The sequence below is a fragment of the Platichthys flesus genome, chromosome 19 (genome assembly GCF_949316205.1).
Source record: "Platichthys flesus chromosome 19, fPlaFle2.1, whole genome shotgun sequence".
Lineage (NCBI taxonomy): Eukaryota > Metazoa > Chordata > Actinopteri > Pleuronectiformes > Pleuronectidae > Platichthys > Platichthys flesus.
Window position 1 is genome coordinate 12,554,834 of NC_084963.1, and position 18,832 is coordinate 12,573,665.

An 18,832-nucleotide genomic window follows, 5' to 3' on the forward strand; every position below is an offset into this window, starting at 1 on the left:
TGCAACTCAACAGGGAAAAAAGATCAAACAGACTATTCATTTTGTAAATAAGCAGATTTGAGCCCTATGTGAGAATATAAAAAAAAAAAAAAAAATGAGCGGAGGCCGAGAGCTGCATCATGGTCTCAGCAGGAGCAAAGGTCAAAAATAGCGTGTCCTCCAGCAGCCACACTGGGCTGAAAGAGAATCCGTGTTTATAGGTAGAGACTGGCAGCAAAAACTATGTCCCTCTTGATCTTTGTTATTCCTGCAAAGACACAAATCGACCAACATCAATGAGCATTTTCAGCCTGAGACTTCATTTTTTTTCCCCAAGGAATTCACTGAAATGCATTCTGCTCCATAAAAAATGACATTGCACATTTTTAAAAGGTGAGAAATTGGAAAAAGTATGTCAAAACAGTTCAAATTGGCGTCTTTACACGTCTCTTTCAAAAGGTTTAATATTAGACTCAACAAAACGGATTAAAACCATGAGGTATTGGCCTTAGTCCTTGAAGCCATTGATTGCTTCCTGTTCTTACCTTCAGCGAACTTGTTCTCCAGCTCAGTGTTGCCAATGGCCTTGGCTGCAGAGCACATCTGTCTCAGCACCTCCTCCAGACGACGCATGCAGCGGATGATGCTCCCTGCACCAGACACACAAACGCACAGTGTTCAATGTGAGGATTCTCTATTTGAAAAACACAACTATTGCCCAGATTAACAGACATTTAACAGGAATTAAGTCACGAGATTGTTGAATAAGGAGTCTTGAATAAAGAGTTTCCTTTCTGCAGAACATCACAGCTCACTTCTAAAACCTTTTGATTCCTCATTGACACGCTTTCCCTAATGGATATGAATGCTACACGTCATTAGTTTCCACATTATACCCTAATTTTAAATGAGTTTCCAGGAAAGAACTAATTATTGCTTATTATCAGGAAAATAATAAAGTAAGTGTCAGTCCTTTATGCCGAGTTCACTCTACACGACTCACCGTCTTGTGATCTGGAGGCTTGAAGCTGCTGCGAGTTCATACTACACAACCTTTCACCAGGAGGAGCCTGGTCCGCTCTGATTGGCTGTAGTTGTCACAGCTTCATCTAGATTAGTGTCTACTTGAAATGTTTTCGGAGGCTGGGACGTACCAGTCGCTAGTTCCCACATAGTGACTGGTGATTGAACACTGATTTGACTCCTGTCATTCGTTGACGTCAGTGACTGGAGCAATGGGCACAAATAGTGTGAACACAGAATATTAACAAAATGTTGGACGTTTAATTTCCGTTCGTCAATTAATATTAAAAGATTATCTGTATTGTTGGTTTAAACTGAATTTAGACCTGGAAAATTCATCTGAAAATACTCCCAACCGAAACTTCCAAGTCCTCCATCTCTGCCCCTTGCCAACAGACACAAGCAGATCTCAAACTCCCTGCAGTTTCCCAACTTAGCGTCATTTCCTCAAACGATGTCCAATATTTCACGAGTGAGGTCATTGTTGGGAGGTAACAGACCCAAACTATGGGGAAAATGGTGGAGTTGAAACCGGGTTTGGATCAGACCAGGCGTAATAAATCAATTCGAGAACCTCTTCCAGCCTCAGAGTGGCTGCACATGTGAAAGGGAATAAATCAAAGGCGAAGGGTTGCTGCTACAAGAGCAGTGTTGTAGCTCAGCTGAGGAGGAAGATGAATTCAGATCCTTCAATGTAAAAGTACAGAGAGGCCCATGTAACTGTAACGTATGTGATTAATAGTGATGCTTTATTGTGTTCAGCAGAAGTCCCTTGTTGAGGTGGAGCCCGTTTTATTTCCTTTATATCCAGTTATTTATCATATATTATTTTAAAATTAAATTGATCAAACATTAAAATGTATATCTTAATCTGAAAACATATAAAAGGGAAGTAATAACTTATTAAATGTAGTAGCACAAAATAGATTAATTTAAATAAAGTACGTCATATTTTTACTTGAATAAATCCTTTTGGTTATCTGCCACCTCTGATCATTGCCAGGAGGAAGCACCTGCACTCTGTTGCATGTTGTTTTCAGGGACCCACCTTCAAAGACGTCCGTCATCTTGCAGATTTGAGCGAACGTGGCGCCATTGGCCCAGGCGAAGATCACATCCATCAGGTGAGGTTTAAACTGGTTCATGTAAGTCTCCTCGTCTATATCCAGCTTCGCATCTGCCGACACCTTAGCGATCCGCTTCGCACACTCCTGAAAACAGCGAGAGAGCAAAACATGGTATAAACATCTCCACCAAACTCAAACTTTCACAGACAGACAGTTGAGCGTCGTCTCACCTGCATCTGTCTCAGGGGTGCAGCTAACTGCTCAGTCAGTTTTGGCATCTCGCTGGCCTGGAGGACAAAGTGACATCACTGAATCATGTAACAGCCATTTCCGAACTTTGCTTTATTTTAGATTTTTAGACAGAACAACATCGCTACTTAAACCTTTTGAGACAAAAGAAACCGATCTTAACTCCCCAACAAACTGAAACCTGCTGCTTTCTTATTGGCTAGACTGGTTTAAAGTAACTTTATGCAAATACTTAAACCTTCAAATTACAGATTGTCATTTTGATTGTAAGTTGACTTACAATCACTCGCACTTTGTGTCATGATTGGACATTAGAGATAGACAGACTTTGTGTTTCTCTCTACTAATATAACACTTGTGTTTCTGTCCAGTATTGTTATGGCACCAAATTTAACTTTTTCCATTGTTAAAGCTTCAATTGAGGAATGTAAAATATGACAATTAATCCAAATATTATTTGCAGGATCATTCATTTTATCTACAAAATGTCTGAAATGGTAGAAGGTGCAGACTCACAAAGAACTGTTTATTTTATAAATATTAAATTAATGTAACAAAAAATGCCATAAATCATATTTAAGAAAAGTCTTACTAGCATTTTGATATTCAAACACATCGCTGGTTTAGAATCGCAAACACAGATTGAATGTTTGTACAGTATCAGTATCTTGAGCCAACGGCAGCAGGTGGTCTCTCATGACACACACGCGCGACTTGTCGTCGTTCCCGGAGACGAGGAGAACAGGAGACGTGATTTATCGAGTTCTGAGGACTGAGCTGGTCCTGAGCCAGTCCAGTTTTTTGAAACCTCTGATGCTGGATGAGCTCACTGAGAGAACAGGCATCATTAGGAAAGACAAACACACGTCAACCTCAGGTTTCTGTTGCGTTCGCAGAGCACGGGAAGAGGCCAAGAATGCGAGTGTGTTGAAAGGAGAATCAACTGTTTATCTCAGCGTTCGGAAAAAGGCTTAAAATCTGTTTGTGCGGCGGATTAGATGAATCGTATTTGTGTTGTACGTGTGTGTGTGTGTGAGTGTGTCTGTCCGTACGTTCTCCTGGAAGACGAAGCAGGACAGCAGGGCGACGGCTTGCTCCACCGTCAGGTCGTTGAAGAGGCCGTTGAATATCATCTCCGTCAGCAGCAGCTCGTCGGCACTGGGAAGATAAACGCAGAGTGAATGAACAGACGGGACTTTTTATTACCCAAGTCACAACCTGCCGGCTCTTTGCATGTGGCTTTAAAGCAGTGGTTCTCAAACTGGGGGGGGGGGGGGGGGGGGGGGGCATTCTGTGTTCAGTTGTGTTCATACAATCTGGTGTGGTTCCCTACCTGCTGATTTCACATGCAACTCGCCCTTTGATCTCGATCACATCGGAGGGGCTGGCGAAGCCGAGGCGTCGCAGAACTCTCTTCCTGCACTTCAGCTTGTCCATCTGCAGGACGGTGCGAGCTTTCTTCAGCTCGCGCTTGGCCGTGCGAACATCTGCTGCGATCTAAGACACACAGACACACACACACACACACACTTACTGTTAGACCATGTAAACTTCACCTAATGTGACTTCCAGGGCTCATAAAAGCACTTTGTAAACTCCCAGTGATTATGTGCATGAGCTCATTTTACACTTAGTGATGGATGTTCATCTGCCTGCTTATCTGTTCATTATCCACTTCAACCTTTACCACCCATTACAACACTAAGATTTCACCAGCATGGTTCATTCCTCATGTTAAGCTGCACTTGTGAGACGCAACATAAATCCATCACATACGAAGATGAGAGCTAAAAGGTTTTCAGTGCTCCCAGCAGATCACGACAAGAACAACTATACACTGAGGTATGTTATTATATTTCACTGCAATTAATACACCGTGTGCAAAATATGAGCTAAGTGACATTGTGCTGGTTCCATATTATATTTGTATGGGACTAGGAATGTTTTGATATTTATTGTATTGACTTTTCTATAACTGCATGTTAAGCATTGTCATGGACCTTTCGGTGTCTTGTTTAAGCCTTTTTTTCTTGATCATTATCTGAATGGGTTTCTGATCTGACGTATGACTGAGACCGAGGCCCTGTGGATGTAAGGTCCTTACTTTCTTCCTGTATTTGTCCGTATAAGTGAATAAGCAGTTAAAGCCAACCTGTCTGGCAGGAAAAGACAAAGGAAGGCCAGACAGATTAAATAATGAATAGGGAAGTATTAATAATTCAAACATAACAACACCCAACTGTGGATAAATGATTCCGCTTTCAAAAGGGTTTGGTACACTGAACAGGTTTCCCATGACAAACACAAACTGAAACACACACAAAAACACACACAGTTTCTCACCAGCGCTTTCTTCTCACAAAGACAATACACAGATTCCAGGTTGGGGTCACTGTGCAGGGTGTGGGAGTACATGCGGTGCTCAAAGGCCTCCACCTTCTGAATGACTTTCTTCAGAGCAGGGTCCTTGATGCCCATGTCGTCTACGGGGTCGAGCAGAGGAACGCCGTCGGGGAAACGCTTCTGCACCTCCTGAAGGGCAAAACACGCAGATGTAAAACAAGCAACATTTGCATTGTTACTCAATATATTTGTTTCAAGATGGCTGCAGCTTCTTTTAACCTGAATAGACTTGAGCATGAGCTGCCTGTTGTCAAAGGGCCTCAGGTCTTTGGGGATGTAAAGACGAACGGAGCTGATGGAAGTCAGGAGGTGCAGCATCACTGGGACCACCTGGACCCGAACAGGTAAGAATCACAGGAGTTATTGGCAAAGCTTCCTGACATATTTTACTCATATTTCGCAAGAGTTACCCTGACGTTAATATTAGAAGCATTCAGATAGACAGTTGGGTTTGGGTTAATCTCTAGTTCGGTGTGATTAAACCATAACAGAAAAAGAGGGTGGAACAAGAACCTCTAACTTCACTTCACTCTTGTTCATGGTGACACTCACTGTCAGTATGTCAAGATGCAAGTGATTTTACTCAAGAGTTGTTTAGAAAGTTAAAGGAAAATTCAACTAAATATTAAGACTATAAAATTGTAGCATTTGTTTCCTTTGTCAATTTGAAGAGTGTTGCTGTCTCCTTCTCTCGCCACCATGATCTAATGGTTTCATCTTGAAATTATGTGACGCATAATTTCCACCAGAGTCTGGATACCTGACCCAGCCGTGCCCGTCACACGTCAAGAGCAAAAATGTTGGTGATATGTCACTTTTGTTTAAATGGAAAAAATAAAAATGGGTATAAAACGGGTTGATAGATATGCACCGGCATCAAACCTGTGTACGTATATAGTGTGTGTGATGTGTGTTTGGATGATTGTCTCACACACCATCATCTCTCCAGTCTCCCCCGCAGCAGCAGGTTTTGCCGTCTCGGTCGCAGATTCTTTGACACTGTCCTTGCTGCAGTGAACCAGAACCTCCACCACATACAGCGGCTCGGAGTCTGAAATGGTCTAACCGGGGGAAATGTATATTAGTCACAGTCCTTTGTTAATGGGTTCACATATATGTGACACAATGAGAACTTACCTTCACGTTAGACTTCTTGCAAAAGTTTACAACAACTCCCCACCCAAAGTCGGCATCTTCATTTTTCACCTATTGGATCAAAACAGAGATAAAGTAAAAACACGTACACATCCATAATTACTGTCCTGTCACTGGTTTTCGGTGTGGGAGGTCTGACCTTGACGAGTCGTCCAGGCTGCAGGAAGGGGAGGCAGTATTTCGGTTTGTGGGTGAACTCTTGGATCTCTTTCCCCAGTTTTGCGAGCTGCTGTCGGATTTTAAAGTAAGTGACCACGCTCTCCTCGTTAGGGATGTCAATGCCGTGGTACTGCTCCTCCAACTTCTTTATTTCTGCACAGAAAACCACAGAAGTCATTAGATGCATCCAAGAACTACTAAATAACGAGCCGATCAATACAATTATTATGACAATTAATAATTTATGTTCCTGCTTCTTAAATGTGAAGATCTGATGTGATCTGTTGTATCTGACGGTCGATTGTCTTTTGAAGATGACTGTACATTTGAAGAGGTCAACTTTGGAAGTGAGAAATTACAGAAATGTTTTCCATTGAGTGACATTTTTAAGTCAAATAATTTAGAAAATAATATATAGAGTCATTAATGATAAAAGCTGATAATCTAACTAATGGCAAAACATCTCATCCAGTCTGGACATTGTAGAACTACATATGGAAAACAAAGCTTACTCTCCACCACGCCAGGCAAAGCCCTGTAGTGTTGGAACTGGTAGAAAGACTTCTCCAGCATGTACTCTGGGTTGATCTCCTCCACACGCAGCAGGTTCAGCACCATGTTGTAGGTCAGGTGAAAGGCGCTGTTCAAAGGGTCAGCTGATCCCTGCACAGCCCAATAAAAACAGTCAAATTAGAAACAGACCTAAAAAATGTATGTTTTTATGCAAAAACTATACAGCTGAGGTTCATTATAAGGTTTGATAATGTTGTTAATACTTGGTAAAGGTGCCAGGAAGGTTGGAGGTCTGTGTCAATTCTGTTTGAGGTTCAACATCTTTCTCCAAGACACCCTGAGAGTTCGACACTGTGACAGCGCCAACTTACAGTTTTATATTAACACAGACCCCTTTAAAATCTAGGCAGCTACATATTCATGCAAGCATAAATCCATGTGTCAAATGAAAAACAATAAAACAAGACTCGCTGGCTTCTCTGTGAGAGCATAGAGTCGAGCGTTAATGTACAAATGACCTGATAATCCGCAGAGATGCGTATAAGAAGAATTATTATCAGTTTAAAACTGTGGTGGGACAAATATAAATAAGTAGGGTTACCACACTCTAGATAGTTAATAGGTAACACTGGAGTATTTCAAGTAGACTGTGTAGAAAGCAGTGAAGAGGTGTGCCAGAAGTTGCGTTGGGTAAAGTACCTTGAGTAGCGTTTTGCCCACAGACGGACTCATCTTCTCATCCGCCATGAAAATAACAATTCCCCTGTCGTCCATTCCTCTCCTCCCTGCACGCCCAGACATCTGGATGTACTCACCTGATGTGATCTGAGCCACGTGAAAACACACATGATATAAAGAAAAATAAATCTGTTAGTGAATAATACCTTGCTTTGCAAAAGAATATATAATTGTTGTTCTGATAAAGGATGAAGTCAAACAAAATCGGAGGATGGAGAGAACATATTTAGAATATTAGAGAATTGCTAAATGTTTTTAAGGTATTTGTACAGCTCTAGATGATGGGTCTCGTGAGGGACAGGCTGCCCCAGGGTCCTCAGGTCTTTTAGGCCGACTCTCTGCATCACACACACATGGTTCGGATTTAACTCAATATATCTACTGGTCTTTCAGCAATAAAAAACGTAGCAAAAGAGGCAGATGCTATTCTTTTTGTGCTGAAACAACCTGATTGTCATTTCAGGCATGCTGAGGGACCAGCTCCTGATCTGAAACACAGTGCGTTTTCAGGAATGAGAGCTGTGTGGGGAAGTGTGTGAGTGCCTGCGTGGAGCTTTGGCACCGTCAGCGGCACCAGATGTTCCTGATGAACTTTTTGGAGGGCAGTTTCCAGCTCACATTCTCGTCAAGCCTGCGTGTGTGTGTGTGTGTGTGTGTGTGTGTGTGTGTGTGTGTGAGAGTGAGGGAGCGCGGAACTCCATGTGTATGAAGTGATGATGAAGGGTCCTTCTAAGTGATGGCTCACACAGCCACAGACTCTTATAGTCAATACGTGGCTGTTTATGTGGCGCTGCGAGCTGCAGGACTTGAACACCATATAAAGGCCTCAGAGAAAACCGGTGTGCAGCGGCTCCTCGCAGCAAATAAGCAGGAGCTGCTTTAAAGAGATAGCCCTGTTTAAGGGGAGTTTTATTACCAAGGCCCAGACTCAATGCAGGTATACAAACATGGACAAACTATGTTTACAACCACAAAAAAAGCTGCAGCTTCCTATAAAAAGGCACAGAAATGCATACGACAGGTCTCCAGAAATGGACAACTGGTCTGCATCCAATGTTGGCTCAGACCAGTTCTTGCTTTTATTTGCCAATTGCACAGCAACCAATTATGTTATGAGTATTTTGCATGTATGATTAATTTTAAGGTGTTAAAATATCATTACCTCTGCTAAGGAGGTTTGGTTTTCACCCCAGTCTGTTTGTAGGTTGGTTGCGTTGTGTTTTAAGGATGGTTCTACAAAAACTACTGCCCGGATTTCCATTAAACTTGGTGGAAGGATACGGTATGGGTGAGGGAGGAAACCCTTACAATGTTTAAAATGTTTCACTTATTTTTAAGGGAATAATACATTACTATTCTAGTTATAAATAATAACAAAGTATTAAACTCAGTTTTGCAGTGGAGCAAAGAGATCCATTAATTGACATCAGGTAGTTTTCACCATTTCAAATATACTGAATCTGCATTGTTAATACAACAAAACACAACGATGTATGAGGTTTTTCTCACTCTGAGTGAGGAGGGGAAAAGATCGGGTAAATAACATAATCTCTTAAACATTAACAGAGGTAAAAATGAGTGCCCTTACAAAGCGATGATTCTTGCCATCAAACTTGCGTGCGCTGGTGAAGAGCACGGTGCGAGCTGGCATGTTGATGCCCATGGCAAACGTCTCTGTGGCAAACAGGGCCTGGAATGAGAATAAAAAGGTATTAAGAAGAAATCCTCAGTATATCACTGTCAGCACAGCTTGAAAAAGATGTCCCGTGGAGTTGCCTTGTAAACTTATATTTGTGTTGAGCGAGTGGTTTTCACCAGAAAGCTTTGTGGGTTTTCTAGAGGCTTAATAAATTCCCCCAAAAAAGCCAATTTGCCTAAAATAATGTGATATTCAATGGGTAACTGCTTGTGCTTTCAGAGACCAAAATATTGAGGCAAAGTGACTTCACCCCCGATGGCTCTGTAGAGGCCAGAAACATGCAAGCCAACATTTCTAGTAGATACATTATTATAGTTATAAAAGTCATATCATAAATCATGGTCCAGTGTTTTGACTTCTGATTAAGCCCTGAAGTCATTCCAGTGTTACTGCAACTTCACTTCTGTGGTCTGCAATAGGTCAACACATGCCTGGTGAACAGAATCTTTGTTTAAATCACTTTTGACTTAAAAAAATTATTTTCACAAAATTCCCACGGAAAAAATTAATGGATCTTGAGGAAATAAATCTGGTATATTTTGGAAACTGACATCTATGAGTGTGTGCCATTTGGTGCAGCTTGACTGAATGTAAGGGGGTTGTTGGGCCTTGGGGGAGGTACGCACTCCACTGAGTACCAGTCTAGTTAAATCAGGGTTTTGGAGCATCTTGATGCAGAGACAGTCTTACCTTGATCAGACCTTCGGAGAAAAGGATCTCTATGGTTTCTTTCAGGATGGGCAGCAGACCTCCGTGATGGATACCTATTCCCCTCTTCAACAGTGGCAACACATGCTCCACCTGAGGAACAAAGGCGTGGATATGTCGTGTATTGTTTGCAGTATTGGTATTTGAAGTTCACCAGGTATTTAGATAAACGCTATCGTCACACAAAGAGACAGAATGGAAAAGCATTGAAACCATGAAGTGGAATGTTTGTTTGTAACATAGTGATCTAGACACTGTTACCTTGACAAGGCTGGTTTTCATAACATAACTCAACAGCAGCATAGAATAACAGGAGCAGAGCGTCTAAAGCCTGTGTTGACATTATGTGTCCAGTTATTTACATTGAGGCTGTTTAACAGTCCTCTCTTGGTAGCAAATAACTCTGCAGGAAATAGCAAGCTTTTTTTTCTGAGGCTTTACGAGGCGACGGTGCTTGGTTCCACAACTGGAGCAAAAAAACATGGATTGTTTATAAAACCATCATATTAGTTGTGAGAGAGTCCAGGTCTCCTCACCTGAGGCAGTTTCTTATCTTCGTCTGAGAGACAGTCGATGGCGTTGTTGAACACTTCCTCCACCAGACGTTTCTCATCATCTGTTATTTAAAAAAGAACAACATTAGCATCCGCTCATATGTGTTCAGAAAATGATCCAATTATCACAACAAAGCCATTTCTTACATCCTGAACATGTGCAAATCTTTCAACATGCACAAGCTCACACACGTACTATTGGGTGTTGGGCAGTTCACAAGGGACAAATGGGGAGAGTTTGTTATTTTAAGAAATTGTTTGCAGGAAAACTTCAACCACCCAGGTCCGGAGCAGGCAAATGGACTCGAGATTTGATTTGATGTTGCAACCATCAGAATGTTTCTCTAATTTGTGTCATTATGTAGAGTTTCCTACCAACAATGAATTAATCTAATCTGTTAAATATGAATGCAACAAGTGAGCCACTGTCAACAGTGCCCTGCTAATCACGTTACATTGTTTGCTGCTGGTCATCCATTTGGAAACTTAGTCACCGGTCTGTCTTTATTCATGAGACCGTTCTGGGAAATCTTGCGTTTGTCAGAAACTTGGGACTTCCGCAGAAGTCTGATGGTTCAGTCTCAACTGTGAATACCAAACAACCTCAGTGCCAATGGGACTTGTTCTAACCGTTTACTTATAAAGCAATGCCAAGCAATACGTACATCCATGGCTCTGGAACAAACATCACATCCAGGACTTCTACTTTGCAGCAATAATTCCACAGAGTAGGATTATAATATTTAACTGAACATCGCTGAAATTTTTTGCGTAGATCTTTAACATGGTGTGTGAGCACGAAAGTAAAAACATATTATATAACTTGAAGTCAACTGCAAGGACAAGTGAGAGAAAAATCCAAATTAAGAGAAGTCAAACTCAATCACAGTAATAGGACCATTAATTGCTCAAATATCTGGCTCTGGACCAATGTGATGAGGACTTTGTCCGACCTCAAGTGACAACTAAAACAAATCTGCAGCAGGTCAGCATCACAACAGAGCATGGGTATGGATGTGTTTTCAGTCTTAGCATGAAACCCAGTCCCGTCTATTATTTGCCTGCTTGTTACTAATGTTCTGCAGTCATTCAGCTGGTTTGTGTTTCCGCACCAGTCGCTCCCTGATTCCAACACAGCTCTGCCATTCCACAAACACTGCCCAGAAACTGTGTGTCACAGCTCACAACAGAGAGGGACAGAGAGGGGGGACTTATAATTATTATTCGAGAAAAATAAAATAAGGATGGAGGTAGAAAACACGTGTAGAAAAAGGTAGAGGAGGGAGAAAGGGGGTGGACGGAGAGCCACGTGGCTCCCGCCCCCGGATCATAACCAACAATAAAACTCCAATAAACTCCCAAACAAAAAACTAAAATAATTAACAACCTGCTTGGATACTGTGTCCACTGGGTAAACGGTCATGTTCAGTTTCTGATATTTTCACATGAACTCTAGAAATTATGCAGAAATCAGAAGGACATTTTCCAGAGCTCATCTTTCACACATGAAAAACGGGTCAGACACTTCAGAACAACAGACAAATCTCTGGAGCTTTCAAACAAAGGGTGGCGTCTGGGTGATATATTTTTGTTTCCAGCACATCAACATCCGGCGTTTCGGGTCAGAAGAAGACAAGACTTCAAGTGCATGTTTGAAACAGTTTCAATGGCAAATGAATAGAAGGAAAACATGTTGAACCTGAATTTAAAACTGCAAATGGTTACATTTGCACTGTGGGCCATTCAGAAAGTTTGTGATACAATTTGTCATGAGCCAAAAAAGAACATCATCCCTCACATTTTGACATGAAAGCTTCTTTGTTGTTGAAACAAACATAAAAAGTTAATGGAATAACTTGAGTTTTGGAAATATAATATTTTTTCTAGATTAAACATGTTCCTCAATCAAATGCAATTATCTGAACGTTATTACTGGTTGCAGGTGGCCTAGTTTTCTAAGAAGCCCTCTTTGATTGTTTAAGAAAGATTCTCCAAACACAGGAAACTGCTGAAAAGGAGAGATTTTCTTTGGCTGAATATTTCCATTTGTTTCTTGCAGTATTGATGAAAAAAAGGCATTGGCAGTGTTGACAGAAAATAGGCCTCCAGGGTTGGAAGAGCTCAGCATTTAAACAAACCTTGTTTATAAAGACATTTACATGTATCACAGAAGTAAGACTACATTAGCATTAAGCTTGTTGTATTTCAACTTAAAAAAATAAAAGCCTGGAGAACAGATGCAAGTGAACCTAACTCCATCTATGACTGGATTATCTCCCATAGAGCAGAGACTTGTCCTCAAGTAGCAACTTCACTTGTAAACTGAACCAACTAGCAAGACCAGCTGAGCAACCTCAATAAAGCCTGTTCACTCAGCGGGGAGGCTCCATTTGGCCCGCCAAGTATTTTGGTGAGTGGTTTCGCTTGCCTAATTTCAACCCCCTACACAAATGCCTCAACTATTTATCACAAAAATGTGTTTGTATTGGCGATGCAGTGTACAGAGACAATCTTCTCCACAACTCTGAAGCCAGCCAAAGATATGCTCATTGTTTTGATGTGCTGACAGTGTTACATTACAGCTGACAAATGGCAAATGTAGAGAAAATACAGCTCACAGTAAAGCACTATAATTTAGCCGAGAAGAGATTCATGATGTCAAGCTGACAGAGCTTTTTACTACTGGCTGAATAAGCACGGATTTTTAATTACTGGAATAACAGACATGCCAGTGAGTGGAAAATATCATGAAATTACGAAGCACACAATATGTAGGCTGTGATTCAAAGTAGACAGCACACGACTGGAAAATGTTTTATCTTTAACACAGTTAGGGCACCAGTATTTATGCTTTGTAAACAGAGAGTTTGGATTTACAGCAAGTCAAATCTGCTGGACTTTATTTGACCTCATTCAGCGGAGTGAAAAAAACAGAAAATAAAGTGATCACATGCCAAGAACACATCAGCTGCCATTAATCTACCGTTTCAAGGGTCCGACGTAAACCTTTTGCTATGCATTTAAACTCTGCAGCTCTGTTGCATAAACTAACTTAAACAAAAGTGCAGGAGATTAACTCAGTGATCACAATGACAGTGGTGCACGGGCTTCTGAATCACTGATCATGTTGCTGATGTAAAAGGTCAGGCCGACTACAAGTTTGTAGAGGAAATAATTACTTATACATACACACACGTGCACACACACTTGCATATATTAAGATAAGAGCACATCTGTGTCTGTATCGCAGCACGTGTTCACGTACCTCTATTAAAGTCCAGTTTAGCCACCTGCAGAGCGTACGCCTCACACTCTTTCTTGCTGAAGCTGAAAATGATGACGGGCTGGAAGTTCCTCTCCATGATCATCTTCACTATTTTGAAAACACTGGACGGACCTACGTAAAGGGCACCATTGGAAATTAATCAACCAACAACACTTATAGGTTTATAAAATTGAGAGCCGACACAAATACACACCTCTAGTGCCTCCTTTTCGTCTTGGGTCCCATTTGCCTCCGCCGCTGCCTCCAGAATCCCCTGCGTCCCTCAGCACCTGCATAGCTGTGTTGAAGTTGTCCTCTCTGAAGTCTCCCTGAAGAAAATATGCAGATATTAGAGAAGACTAATGCCCAATAATGCATTCAAATCCAGGAGGCAGAAATAGACTTCTACAGGACTCATTTATCACTAATTGGCCCACTCTCCCTTGCAACTCCAGTAAGTGCAGTCTGTGGATGTACTTACATTCTCATCAACGACCAGGTGGAGACCGTCACCCCCTGCTGGAAAGATGTAGTGTTGCAGTGGAGTGGGACGATAGTCTGTATACACCACATGGCAGGGCTAGGAGACACGACACAGAAAAACATTAGTTGTGTAAGAACAGGATAGAAAAAAGAAAAACACGAACAACAATAGTAGCTGTTAACTAACACCCACACCAGCCCATCTCTTTCACCTCACACAGCGTCTTTGTCTCACATCTCTTAGCCAGTAGACTATAATAGTGTTAATACTATTCCACATGTGAACAGACTAAGTGTAAGCGTTGTTTCATTACTTGCTGCATCTCACCTGCGTATGTAGGTGACAAATCCACTCAGCGAATTGTCTGGCATTGGGGATGGTGGCCGACAAGAAGACATAATGCACATTGTCAGGAAGAAGGATGATGGTTTCCTCCCACACCACGCCACGCTCTGAAAGGTAAGGTCCAGTAAAGTCACTTTACTTTGCACTGGGAACTGGTCATTAGTTTGTCTGTGCGGTTTGTATTACACTGTGTACACACCTGCATCCCTCATGTAATGGATCTCATCAAAGACGACCCACCCCACTTCCCTCATGATCTCTGAGCCTCGGTACAACATGCTCCTCAGAATCTGTGAGAAAAGAAGTTTGTGGTGACGGACTGAAATCTCAGCATTACTTTCCAATGACGACCCATCAATAATGCTGATATCGGACATATCTAGGGATGCCTCCTCTCTTTTACACATCACTGTGCCCTACCTCTGTAGTCATGACGAGGCAGGAGGCTGTGGGGTTGATGGTGACATCACCAGTCATCAGTCCCACGTCCTGAAACTCCTCATACATCTCTCTGTACTTCTGGTTGGAAAGAGCCTTGATGGGGCTGGTGAAGATCACTCTCTGCTTCTCTCTGAGGGCCAGAGCTATGGCATATCTACAAGGTGGAGATCAACCAGGTTAGATCATATATCTGAAAGAGTTATTGACAAGTTTGAAATAAATGTGACATGCCAATAGATTTTGGCATGTTAACACATTTGAGAAAAAGACGCCTGTATGCATCTACAAACCAGTGCAGTTTCAGATAAGGTCACTATCACATTCACAGGAACTCATGACAGGAATGTGGGGTCCCTGTGACCTTGAACTTAGACTCCAAGTGAATTTTTGAGCCAAACTTTCCCTCAAGCTGATAATGTTGAAGAAAAACAAACATATTTTGTGAGTCCACTGAGACTCTGGCCTTTGACTATAACATTTAGATTCAAGTGAATGTTTGTGCAAAATGTTGAAACAAGTTCCCTCAGGGCGTTCCAGAGAGAATGCATTCACAAGCCAAAATATGTGCTTTCACAAGGCAAAATATGTGCTTTGTGAGGTCAGTGACATTGACCGTTGGCCACCAAATTCCTTTCAGGTCATCCTTGAGTCCAAGTGAATGTCTTTGCCAGATGTAATGATTTCCCTTTGGGCATATCGGACATATTAGGTTCAAAAGAACGTAAGGACACCTGACAACCTGAAAACATAGTGCCTCCACCCACTGGCAGGGGCCGGCGCAGACAACACACAGAATTCTTATGACAACTGAAGACTTCCGGAGGTTCCCTTTCATGATTGGAAGGAGAGGGTGAGGGGTCTTCAGCTGCAACATGCAACTTCACCACTAGATTATAAATTCTACACACTGATCCTGTGAGGGCAGAGGATGTCACAACTTTTTAAGCCCTATGAGACAAATTGTGATTTGAGAATATGGTCAATACAAATTAAATCCGATTTATTATTGACTTTTAACAAGTGTTAAAAAAAAAACATACTGAACTTTGTCAAAAAATGTAACTGCATCAAAGAATGAGGTCCCCTCTGTTTAGTCGGGTCATGCGCCACATACAAATAAGTCATTTCACAAACTTGTCCAAAACCAACTCCACTTCTTTTGTAAAACGATGCTAAAGGTCAAAGTTGTTTAAACACTGATGCAGCAGACCAGTCCTTAAAATACGGATTGCTCATCTCAGCCAGGGATGGCACAGGGGGTCTTACCCTGTTCCTCCTCTGTCTCCTCGCTGCCGACAGGATCAGTATCCACACCAAAGCACTCTCTCTCCTCTGTGAGGATGTCCTCATATGTAAAAGGCTCTAACAAAGTGACGCTGTTATCAGTTGCAATTCACTGCTCAAACTCTGCGGTGATTATCTCAGCATGTGAGATCCACTGGTGATATGACCAAGCCTCCTTTCCTCAAATTATTTCTTATTGTCGAGGCTTCCCCCGGTGGTAGAGCAGGCGAACAGAGCGGTGATCCTTTCCTAAACTTCTTTCTTCCTCTTTTATTGTCATATTTGAAGGTCAGTGTGCTGTCAGGTAGTGCTCCAAAGTAAATTTGCTCTCATCGGCATTCCAGATGCTGTGCTCTGTGTATTCTCAACTCAACCGTACCCACTGGTCCTACAGCCATTCGTCTTGTGACACAATGTCAGCCTCAGCAGCCTCCCTATGCAATTTCTTAAAGACGATGTTCTCCCTCTTTTTAAACGGCTACAACCAGCCGATGGAAACCTGAAATTGTCCTATCCTAATTTCGCTGACAATTCTCCCGCCTTCTCCTTCACTCAAGGGGGCATTACATGACAGGGCATTATCGAACCAATTTAAGAGGGCGGCTTCCACCACAGGTGCTTTACCAGTGCGAAGTTGTTTTCGCTCTCCCTTGTCAGCAGCGACGATTGTTTCTCTGTGTTTAAGTATTCTACACAAGGTAGCCAGAGGAACACCAAACGGAAGCATACCGAGTATAATTAAAAAAATAAAATGAAAATATGTATTTTTGTTTGGTTTTCATGTATCAAAAGACCCTATGAGTGGACTAGTTGATTACACTAGAAGGATTATTGAAACAGAATTTGTATCAGAATGATTCTGTTAAAAGCTTTTTAGTTCATACAAATGGCTAATCAATATATCCGTGATCTTTATATCCGGTTTCCACTGTATTTGAAGGTTCGGCACCCTCGCGTATAAAATGTAGTGTTGCAAGTTAATCATTGCTGTAACACATTCGTGTTTAACACACTCAGGTGTCTCATATATTCCTTAAACGTTAATTTATAGTTAATTAAGAATACTCACTCAGCACAGACAGTCTTGCCAGCGGAGGTGTGTGCAGACACAAGCACAGACTCATTGTTGTCAATACATAGGATGGCCTCACGCTGGAACGGATCAAGAATAAAAGGGTACTCCTGCAAGAGAAACAAGAAACAATTACTATGTAAGAAAAAAATTATGACATTGGTATTTGGAACCAACCAAGTTAATCCCACAGAGGTAGAATATTAACAAACCTTGGCTGCTTTCCCCACTCGAGCTTTCAGTGGTTTATATTCATCACTGGCAGGCAAAGCTACCTGTTGGTGATAAAGGGTTTAGTAAATCAAGTTTTGCATATGACAAAAATATCCTTTGGCCTTTTTCAGACCTGGTATCAACTACAATCATGAGAGATTCAATCAGTAGAGCCCAGCACAGTTCTGAACATATCCAAATGCATCCTCAATGCGTCTGGAGATCAAAGGTAATGCAAATGCATCCTGGAACACATGAAGCACCGCATACTCTGCTGCTACTCTTTGACCCTCTAGAGCTATAGAGAAAATCTTGAGTACTTTTACACTTCTCAGACTGGGTGACAAAATATAATTTGGTCTTTGAAAAAACAGAAAGCGTAGATGGTTATTTACTTTTAGTCAGGGGAGTGAGTTCTGAAAAGGAGATATTCTAGACGTATTTATATGCATGATGTGAACAGACAGACAAAGAGATGACCGATTGTGACTGGATCGCTCAGGATGGATGTTTGGACTGGGTCCGAACAGAATCTGTGATTTGCCTCCTTTACCTCATGCGAGCATCCCTCCACAGTTTCAACTTGCTCCACCTTCACTTGGGGCAAAAACTCTGCAAGACTAAAGACAAAAAGGACAATGTTACTTTAAAGCATATTCTCTTCCGCAAGCCTAGGATGAATAACTGTAGCTCAACTTACTTTAAGTCATTAGCAGAGGCTGCATCGTTTCGAGGCTTCTTCCCGAACACCACCTCCTCGCCACCGTCACTGTCCGCCTCCCTCTTGACCCGGCCAGTGGGTCCAGCATCCTTGTCGGTGCCATTCTTACCTCCAGATTTCCTGTAGCAGAGAAAGGACGAGACAGACAAGATTCGGTTAAATGATGCACAGGTGGGTACAGCAAATCGTTAGGCACAACTTCCAAATTCACAGTCTCATTGAAGCAGTTGTGGAAAGTAACTAAGTATATTCTATCAAGAGCTTTTCTCAAGTATTTACATTTTTCACTTCTTCTGAAATTCAGTTTTACACATTACACACTACTCAAAATACAAATCATTGCCAAACTAGTACAAAATGTCAACTGTTTACGTTGTAGTTGCGGTTCCCTGTCAAGTTTCGCAGAAATAAGGTAAATATGTGATAAAAACTCTTAAAACATGTTTTTAATTGGGGCTTATTGGAACAAACCGGCACTTCACATGCTATGTGCTAACCCAAGCTAACGATGCTAGCGGACCGTCTCACTGTCACGAGCGCACATGATATTTCGTTTAACGTCTCGTGTACATTCGAAGCTGCGGGTTTTAAAATAATCTTTGCCCCGTAGAAACCAAAAAGCCTTTACCCTGTATCTGGAGCCGCGACGACGGGCGGAGTTTTACTGGAACTCGTTTGTTGTTCATCGTCAAACACGCTGAACAGGCCGTCTCCAAACGCGTCGGCCATGATTGTTGATGGAGCGACTTCCCACAATCCA

At 41.8% G+C, this 18,832-nt stretch overlaps 1 protein-coding gene across 1 annotated transcript; it reads right to left on the reverse strand.

The window, feature by feature from the left end:
* Positions 1 to 104: 104 nt before the first annotated feature.
* On the reverse strand, positions 105 to 18,820 carry mtrex (Mtr4 exosome RNA helicase). Its single transcript, XM_062413331.1, has 27 exons — positions 18,701 to 18,820; positions 18,052 to 18,192; positions 17,905 to 17,971; positions 17,351 to 17,413; positions 17,136 to 17,248; positions 14,762 to 14,936; positions 14,541 to 14,631; positions 14,324 to 14,448; positions 13,994 to 14,092; positions 13,727 to 13,841; positions 13,513 to 13,644; positions 10,230 to 10,309; positions 9,676 to 9,786; positions 8,875 to 8,976; positions 7,248 to 7,373; positions 6,548 to 6,698; positions 6,016 to 6,188; positions 5,859 to 5,927; positions 5,657 to 5,782; positions 4,941 to 5,051; positions 4,662 to 4,850; positions 3,652 to 3,815; positions 3,371 to 3,476; positions 2,300 to 2,356; positions 2,051 to 2,213; positions 525 to 629; positions 105 to 247 (listed from the first exon to the last, which is right to left on the reverse strand). Exons 1-27 carry the CDS (start codon positions 18,799 to 18,801, stop codon positions 195 to 197), a joined length of 3,108 nt encoding a protein of 1,035 aa, XP_062269315.1. The 5' UTR covers positions 18,802 to 18,820; the 3' UTR covers positions 105 to 194.
* Between the last annotated feature and the right edge of the window lie 12 nt (positions 18,821 to 18,832).

What these genes read in the sequence shown, in the direction of transcription:
- mtrex (XM_062413331.1), bottom strand. Translation starts at nt 18,801, where the DNA reads ATGGCCGACGCGTTTGGAGACGGCCTGTTCAGCGTGTTTGACGATGAA. An exon ending in GCAAGAAGTCTAACGTGAAG is followed by an intron (nt 5,783 to 5,858) that starts GTAAGTTCTCAT and finishes TCCCCCGGTTAG; the next exon opens with ACCATTTCAGACTCCGAGCC. An exon ending in TTTGTGAGAAGAAAGCGCTG is followed by an intron (nt 3,816 to 4,661) that starts GTGAGAAACTGT and finishes TGTGTGTCTTAG; the next exon opens with ATCGCAGCAGATGTTCGCAC.